The sequence below is a fragment of the Oncorhynchus mykiss genome, chromosome 19, assembly GCF_013265735.2.
Source record: "Oncorhynchus mykiss isolate Arlee chromosome 19, USDA_OmykA_1.1, whole genome shotgun sequence".
Taxonomy (NCBI): Eukaryota; Metazoa; Chordata; class Actinopteri; order Salmoniformes; family Salmonidae; genus Oncorhynchus; species Oncorhynchus mykiss.
In genome coordinates, this window is record NC_048583.1 from 17,955,932 (window position 1) to 17,965,461 (window position 9,530).

At 41.4% G+C, this 9,530-nt stretch overlaps 1 protein-coding gene across 1 annotated transcript; it reads left to right on the forward strand.

Annotated features, from left to right (window-relative positions):
• Positions 1 to 575: 575 nt before the first annotated feature.
• LOC110498558 (neuropeptide Y receptor type 2) lies at positions 576 to 6,190 on the forward strand. Its single transcript, XM_021575221.2, has 2 exons — positions 576 to 766; positions 4,777 to 6,190. The coding sequence occupies exon 2, from the start codon at positions 4,808 to 4,810 to the stop codon at positions 5,906 to 5,908; it is 1,101 nt and encodes a 366-aa protein (XP_021430896.1). The 5' UTR covers positions 576 to 766; positions 4,777 to 4,807; the 3' UTR covers positions 5,909 to 6,190.
• The last annotated feature ends 3,340 nt before the right edge of the window (positions 6,191 to 9,530 follow it).

The window sequence follows — 9,530 nt, forward strand, 5'->3', positions numbered from 1 at the left end:
TCATTAGACAAGAACAGCTCAAGAACAGAACTACTGATAAGTTGCTAAGAACCATTCAAAATAACTGTATTTGACAAAAACTGGTACAACCAAATTCCCATGTAGTCTATATAAAAGGGCACTTAATTTAATATCATAATATAAATTCAATATGACTGCACAATGTCTACTTAAAATATTAAAGCAACGCAAAAGGTCCTCATTTCGTGGAATGACCCAGGTAGCTTACCCCCGGGATATCTTTTGGTGTCTTGTTTGTTTGAACTGGAAATGGATCCGAAATCATTTATAGGGCATAGCCTTTCTCCCTTGAGGCAATGTTTATTTTTGTCAGGGTAATACTGTCATTCAGAGCGCTTCATCATCTCCGCCTCCCTCTCGAAACTGGCCACACATAAGATGCGCTCCTTTCAAGACAGGAGTCCACAGCGTGCGCTGTGCTATTCTCTTGTTGCGCTTGTCTTGTTGCGCACATTCCTCGTAGAAAAAAAGCGGGGGAGTTTTGCCAATATATATCACCGTTCAGTTAGTCAGCGGCTTGTTGTCTAGTTTCCTAGATATGTCTACTACTTGACGTGCGATACAATTAAATGTGTTGATATCTAGGACATGTGGTGATTTTAAAAAAATGCTGCAACTTGAATATAGGGAATTATTTCATGTTAATTTGAAAATATTAATAAGCTGATGAGAACCTTTCAAAAGAATGTTTTGACAAAAAAGGGTACCATCTGAAGTATAACGAATGCGTCTGTTGCGGATCAAGGTGAGTGGATTATTCTATAGCAGCTACTTGCTGATGGGAAAATATGATGTTTAGTTAAGAATTCAATCAAATGTATAGCCTTTAATGCTATATATTTTTTGTAGGCTACAACTATAATCTTGATATCACATCTACAGCATCCCCAACTTGTTATCTAAGATACACAACATTTCGGAATAGCTTTTTTTTTGGGGGGGGGGGGGGGGAAATCAGTATCATGAAAGATTTCTTATGTCATATTTTCTGTAGGTTGTAGACGAATGCAATTGAAGTAGGAACGTCGTAAAATGCCTATGACGTGAGACATGAATTCCTTATAATCATTTGAAAAAAAAAAAAATCGTATAGAATGCACTAAGATGTTGTGAATGATTTCCAAAGTAGACTTAGTCTATTTCTTGGTATACCATGCAGGATGCCAGTATATCAACTCTTTATCATTACTCTTCATTCTGATTCAGTTGTCACAGGAAGCAATATGAATGTTTGGTATGAGTTCCAAGTAATGTGCTATTATGAATTGACTGGGAACAAGTGACAATTAAATTTGTCGGCCAAGAAGTATTCATGCAGGACTGTTTAAAATCCCACGTTCACTCCCAAGATTACTGTCAGTTAGAATACCAGCTAGATATCTACAGCAAAATGAAATTAATTTATATTAATATAACCTTTATTTTAACAGGCAGGTCAGCAGATCCTAAGAATAGGTCATAAGAACAAATTTTCATTTACAGACACCAGGACATGCTGCACATTTTATACCCCTTACACTCGGGAAATGGGCCCATGTGGATAGGGCAACATTTGAAATGTTTCTAACAAAATAGCTATAAAAAGCTTGCTTATGCATGACCAAGGTAGCAATTGAAAGATAACACGTTGGAGATTATGGCAAAATTATCAGACCAAAAAGGTGAGGTCACAACAGTTCACGTGACACAAGACTGAATCCAAACATTACACTTTGGATTTTATGTGCATTTTAACTTCACTCTACTTTTCACAGCATTTGTCAATAGCAAAATCTGAAAGTACTCTGGATACATTCAGTAACATAATAAGAACATTCAGTGCATTTTTGGAGTGCACGATAAGAAAAAACGATTACAAGGGTTTGAGTGAGAGGTTTAACTGGTGTCTGCAAGTGGCCACACACCACTTCAAACTGTAGACAGCTCCTAGTTAATTTCAAGGCACTTGACTCAAGGAAAGAGCCTTCAACTATGAGATGTTTTTTTTGAGCTCTCCTAGCTTTGCCACTGAGGAACTGAAGCAAGCACACATGTAGTTTGTTTTGCTTGGAACACAGATCTGTTCCCCTAACCATCAGATGGGCATCATTTGAAAGCTTGCTCTTCACAGTGCAACAAACATAGGCTCATTCTCTTCAGGCCAATCCAGGGGTTAAACGCATATCATCCTTGTAACTGTGGATTGAACATAGCCATCCTAAAACGTTGACTCTGTAAATGACATAAGTTCTCAAATATGGAAATGTGAACTGCACATATGGATTCATGGGTGTGGTTTGCTTGTATGACATCATGGGTATTTATTATAATCCTCCAAGTCTCGTCTTTCATAACACGTCGACTCCTCTCAATTTACAGTATTTCCCTCACTCAGAGAACAACAAATGTGCAAAAGTAGCCCAATTAGGACGAGGGCATCTTCTCGTCGCACGCTGAAGTTTATAACGGCTGTCAGTCAAAACCCATACAGCACTGTGAAGCGGAAAACCTGAGCTCTGACGTCATGTATAGCATGTTACTGTACAGTCACTGCATTCCAATTTAGACACTTATCAATAATAGGCTACACTATGATTACCACAATCAAGACATGATCTCGGAACAATAAGAGTGACAAATACTGGAACAGGCTACTACTACCTTCGGGTTTTCACTGAGATTTGTTTTATGATTTTCCATGTTTCCCATGCAGGCTTTACATAATTTGATAGTCCATTTACAACTACACTCAATGACCAAAAGTATGTGGACACCTGCTTGTCGAACATCTCATTCCAAAATCACGGGCATTAATATGGAGTTGATCCCCCCCCTTTGCTGCTATAACAGCATCCACTCTTCTGTGAAGGCTTTTCAATAGATGCTGAAACATTGCTGTGGGGACTTGCTTCCATTCAGCCACAATAGCATTAGTGAGGTCGGGCACTGATGTCGGGCGATTAGGCCTGGCTTGCAGTCTGTGTTACAATTAATCCCAAAGGTGTTCGATGTGGTATAGGTCAGGGCTCTGTGCAGGCCAGTCAAGTTCTTCCACACCGATCTTGACAAACAATTTCTGTATGGACCTCGCTTTGTGCAGGGGGGCATTGTCATGCTGAAACAGGAAAGGGCCTTCCCCAAACTGTTGCCACGAAGTTGCTGTAGCGTTAAGATTTCCCTTCACTGGAACTAGCCAGAAGCATGAAAAACAGCCCCAGACCATTATTCCTCCTCCACCAAACTTTACAGTTGGCACTATGCATTGGGGCAGATAATGTTTTTCTGGCATCCACCAAAACAAGATTAGTCCGTCAGACTGCCCGATGGTGAAACGTGATTCATCACTACAGAGAACGCGTTTCCACTGCTCCAGAGTCCAATAGCGGCAACCTTTACACCACTCCAGCCGACGATTGGCATTGCGAATGCTGATCTTAGGCTTGTGTGGGGCTGCTCGGCCATGGAAACCCATATCATGAAGCTCCCGACGAACATTTATTGTGCTGGCGTTGCTTCCAGAGGAAGTTTGGAACTCGGTAGTGAGTGTTGCACCCGAGGACAGATGATTTTTATGCGCTTCAGTACTCGGCAGTCCCGTTCTGTGAGCTTGTGTCGCCTACCACTTTGCGGCTGAGCCGTTGCTGGTCCTAGATGTTTCCAATTTACAATAACAGTACTTACAGTTGACCGGGGCAGCTCTAGCAGGGCAAAAATCTTTGCAAACTGACTTGTTGGAAAGGTGTCGTTTGTTGAAAGTCACTGAGCTCTTCAGTAAGGCCATTCTACTGCCAATGTTTGTCTATGGAGATTGCAAGCCTGTGTGCTTGATTTTATACACCAGTTAGCAACGGGTGTGGCTGAAATAGCCGAATCCCCTAATTTGTCCACATATTTTATATACATATATATAGTGTATTTAAACCTATAGCGGTTGCAACAGTATGATACAGGATGAGCAATCCCCTGCAGCAGTGTAGGTAATCGTATTTACAGATACACTAACATGACTGTGTTTTGTTGACTGTGTTAAGGCCCATATAAAGCTGGTTAAAAAAAAAGAAGTTACAGTTCTCATGCCCCTTCTACTTGGAACAAGCTATAAAAGGGCATGAAATTGCAGGAGCTCGTCTCTTTGAATGAATTTAAAGCTAGGGTAAAAACTATGGTTTAAAGTGAAGTGGGGGGATATCAATGTTTTCAACCCTAGATGCACCACACCTCCCCAAAGCATCTTGCATGCTCAATGTGTAAATGTATGTTTTTTAAATGCAGTGCTTTGTGTGTTATGTTGTAAATGTATCTGACATTTTGTGTATTGCTATGTTATCCAGGTGTCTCTTGTCAAATAGATATTTAATCTTACCTGGTAAAATATAAAATCTATAAATATATACAGTATTGAGACAAACTAGGTTTGTCAGGTGATCCTTATTACAATGTGCTATAAAACAACCGAGTGAGAACACAAGTCATATTTTATTCAGTGGCTTGGGGGTGAGAGAAAAAAATTGAAAAAAGGTTGTTGGAACGATTGTTATTTAGTCCGATGAGTCACTGTGATAGGCCCACCTCATGTCTTTGCCCTGCCCTCGATGTTGCGGAAGATCTTGTATGTATATGTCACAGGTATGCCTCACACGATGCTAGCAGCTTGTCCAATGGTCAATGACATCATTCACTGCAGTCTAAAATATGAGCAGGCAAGGAGCTTTAAAAATGTTTTTTTAAACAAATGTAAGTCCTCTGTCAAAATGACCTCCCTCCTTTTTGTTGCAGAATTTTTGAGGCCCGGAGGGGAACGATACCAATGGATGCTGAAAGTCAAGTAAACATAACTCCAATGGAGGATTGGGCGAATTCTTCTAGACTTGCTTGTGAATTCTCAAACTGCCGCAACAACTTTCCAGACCTGGAGGACAGCACCAAGCTGGTGGGAGTGCAAGTGATCCTCATCTTGGCTTACAGCACCATCATACTGTTCGGAGTCATCGGAAACTCCCTGGTGATATACGTGGTGTACAAGTTCAAAACTCTGCACACCGTCACCAATTTTTTCATCGTGAACCTGGCTGTGGCGGATCTGCTAGTGAATACTCTATGTCTGCCCTTTACTTTGATCAATACTCTCCATGGGGAGTGGAGGTTTGGCCAGGCATTGTGCTTCATGCTGCCCTTCTCCCAAGGCATGGCCGTGCACGTTTCCACCATCACGCTCAACATCATCGCCCTGGACCGCCACCGGAGCATCGTCTACCACCTGGAGACCAAGATGTCCAAGGAAATGTGCGCCGCTGTCATCATCATGACGTGGGCCATAAGCGCAGTCCTGGCCAGCCCGCTCGCCATCTTCCGGGAGTACGGGACGTTTGACCTTTCGCCCGAGCAGTCCATTCAGGTTTGCACGGAAAAGTGGCCAGGGAGCGGCATGGACGGCACCATCTATAGTATCTCCATGCTCCTGCTCCAGTACTGCCTGCCGCTGGCCATCAACTCCTTCGCCTACATCCGCATCTGGAGTAAGCTGAAGAACCACGTGAGTCCGGCAGGGAGGAACAACCGCCACCAGCGCAAGAGGAAGACCACTAAGATGCTGGTGATCGTGGTGGTGGTGTTTGCAGTGAGCTGGCTGCCTCTCCACGCCTTCCAGCTGGCCATTGACATTGACAACAGTGTCTTGGAAATGAAAGACTTCAAGCTGCTTTTCACCATGTTCCACATCGTGGCCATGTGCTCGACCTTCGTCAACCCCATCCTCTATGGGTGGATGAACAACAACTACCGGACTGCGTTTCTGTCTGTGTGTAAGTGCAGCCAACCTGTCAATTCTGGGTCGAGGAACATCATGAGCAGAAAGACACTGAGGGAAAAAGACATGAGCGATACAGATTTCAAAGCGACTAAAGTCTGAATTCATATTATCAACTCTAATGTCTGTTCTGTGCAACCTACTGTAAGAGTGAATTATGGATAAAACATTTTGCTTTTTTACATTAGTTTATTGTCAAAAGGTTCAGTGAAGAACCAAGTGTGTTCAAAATGTGTAAATGATCAATTTCATGCAAGTGCCAAATGCATTGCTGACTTGTGCCATTGACATTTAAGAACTATTTTGGCCACATGCAAGTGTTGATATTTAAATGCTGATCGTGGGACGAAAATGTTACATTGCCTTTGTGAATGCTACCATAGTAAATTATGTTGATAATTAATGTTCAGGTATTTTTCTTTCCAAATGGATTCCTTATTTTGATAGATGTTTTACACCTCAGCTTGTGATTAAAGCACAACACATTAGTTCATAAGGCAGGTTGTCATTTATTGACACCTAATAGTTGTAAACTCAGCATGTAATGACAAACTGACTAATCAATTTAATCAATCAAATCAAATCCAATTTTATTTGTCACATGAGCCGAATACAACAGGTATATAGACCTTACCGTGAAATGCTTACTTACAAGCCCTTAACCAACAATGCAGTTCAAGAAATAGAGTTAAGAGAATATTTACTAAATAAACTAAAGTAAAAAATAAAAAGTAACACAAAATGATATAACAATAACGAGGCTATATACAGGGGGTGCCGGTACCGAGTCAATGTGCCGAGGTACAGGTTAGTCGAGGTAGTTTGTACATGTAGGTTGGGGTCAAGTGACTCTGCATAGCTAATAAACAGCGAGTAGCTGCAGTGTTAAAACAATGGGAGGGGGTCAATGTAAAATGTACGGGTGGTCATTTGATTAATTGTTCAGCAGTCTTACTGCTTGGTGGTAGAAGCTATTAAGGAGACTTTTGGACCTGGTGAATCCAGGTGAAAGCTATGATCCCTTATTGATGTCACTTGTTAAATTCACTTCAAATCAGGATAGATGAATGGAAGGAGACAGGTTAAAGAAGGATTTTTAAGCCATGAGACAACTGAGACATGGATTGTGTGTGTGTGTGTGTGTGTGTGTCATTCAGATGTTGAATGGGCAAGACAAAACATTTAAGTGCTTTTGAGCGAGGTATGGTAGTAGGTGCCATGCGCACCGGTTTGCGTGTGCCAAGAACTACAATGCTATCAAGAATGGTCCACCACCCAAAGAACTCCCAGCCAACTTGACACAACTGTGGGAAGCATTGAAGTCAACATAGGACAGCCTCCCTGTGGAACGCTTTCGACAACTACTAGAGTCCATGCCCCGACCAATTTGAGACTGTTCTGAGGGGAAAAAAGGGGGTGCAACTCAATATTAGGAAGGTGGTCCTAATGTTTTGTACACTCAATGTGTGTTGCAGCTCTGGCACAAACTAATATATGTACGCTATATTATTAGACAGTCCACGAGAGATCCGGAACCCCTCCCTCGCCTTTGGTGGCAGGAAACGGTCTACTTACCGATAGTGTGTGTCCTCACTATATTTCTGGATCATTTAAGAGGATGCCCTTTCTTCCTGTTTCTTAGTCCATCACCACTGTTGTATTGCGGGGGATCGGTTCAATGCCTCTGTTTTTAGTAACTCATTCATGGGCTTTTCAGCACGTAAGCCAATAACGGTTTATCAGGCTGTCGAAAGTTATCGACCTGCAGCTTACAGAGAGCGGACCTGGGGGAGCTGCCCCCGTTCTAAATCAAGTCTGGAGGACATGAGCAACGGGGTTTAAGACGCATGTCATTTCCCTTTTGATTCGGTCTCTGTTCACTACGGAATTACATTAGGGTGCAAACAGTGAGGTTGATGACTTACTGCTCGGCTCTCCACCCATGTAACATTTTGAAGTCAAAGTTGATGAACCCATGGACAGAATGGGAGTTATAGGCTAGTATGAGTACATGTGAAAACAACATCAATATCAAAAGGCCCATTTGACATTTTCTCATGACAGATAAACATATATATTTTTTAAGTATTTGATGACATCACATGCTGACCGTAGCATGAAATAACAGTATCAGTTACATCAGTGAAAGAATTCATGCCTGAAGGTCAAAAAAAATATGTTTCCGGGACACATCAGAGAAATTAGTATTGATTTTGTCAAACAATGGGGGTTGTTACTTTCTGAAATGACTAAATAGACTAAAGTTGGCAGGAGTAGCTAAGTATAAGTGTCCTGATGACAACAACACCTTACAACTGTCTTTCTGCCAGACAGACGGGTAACGGACAAGAATGAAAGCCTCAAGACATGATGAGATGTGAGTCATGAGTCCCACAAAACCCTCCACTGATTGACATGGCATGGCTAGCAGGGTATACAGAGAGACAATGTGCTCACCTGCCATCTGTGTAACCATAAGGATTTAAAGGGGGGGGGGGTCACACTTTACTTGGATAGTCCGGATAGTCCATCTTATACTATCAACAAACAATCTACTGATAAGCAACGTCTTGCTAGGGCTACGGGATAAGGGTTAAGATTAGAGCTAGGGTTAAGGTTAGTAGATAGTTAGTTGACATGTTGTAGATGCTCTACAGACTATCCAAATAAAGTGTTGACTCAACGGGTGGGTTTCCATCAGACTTATTGGATCTTTGGGTGCAAGACAGCAAACACTATGATGCTAGGCCTGACTATAAACAAGGGAATCCAATGTAAAACCTCGCCAACTGGATTGTAACGTCCAGTGCATGCCTATTAGCCGTGCTAGTATGAATGGTGCATACAGCAGACTACATACTACCACCAACATAAACAGTGTGGACCCCTTCAATGTTTGGTTAAACCGTTTTTTAAAATTTTTGTATTTTTTTTTAGGTCTAATAGATCCTAATAGAGAGGTGGCTTAAAAATCCCAAAATATCCTTACCTTCTCCAACTGAAACTACATGGGGCATGGGCTACACCCCAGCCACAAATAGAGCCGGGATGATACCCGTATCGCAATATTTTTTAGATGGTAAAAATTCAAACATGAGGCAGATCAATCTCTTTGGTCCGTTGAAAAACTTCTGTATGAATGAATGAATGAATGACATTTTATTTGTGTGTCAAATCGCCAATTGGCAACCCGTCCCTTATGGGATTAAGTGACACATAAACAAACATTACAATAACTCGCCGTGGTAATAAAATGCTAATTCTTCTTCGAGTGTTCTCTGCATTGCGCATCGCATAAAGAGTGAAAAAATGTCAAGTACAAATCTATACGTAATAATAAATAAGGTTATCCAAACAAGAATTATATCTCTAGAGCAGTACAATAATGTACATACATACACACTGTATATATACGCATTTTTACATACCATAACATAGAAACGGAAGGCATTTGAACCCAGTCTGGCACAAAGAGAAGATTCATATGGGAGACAAGCCTATACACAATCTATATACACACGTGCCATTTACCACATAGAAGATTCATAAGGGAGACAAGCCTATACACAATCTATATACACACGTGCCATTTACCACATAGAAGATTCATAAGGGAGACAAGCCTATACACAATCTATATACACACGTGCCATTTACCACATAGAAGATTCATATGGGAGACAAGCCTATACACAATCTATATAGACAATCTATATACACACGT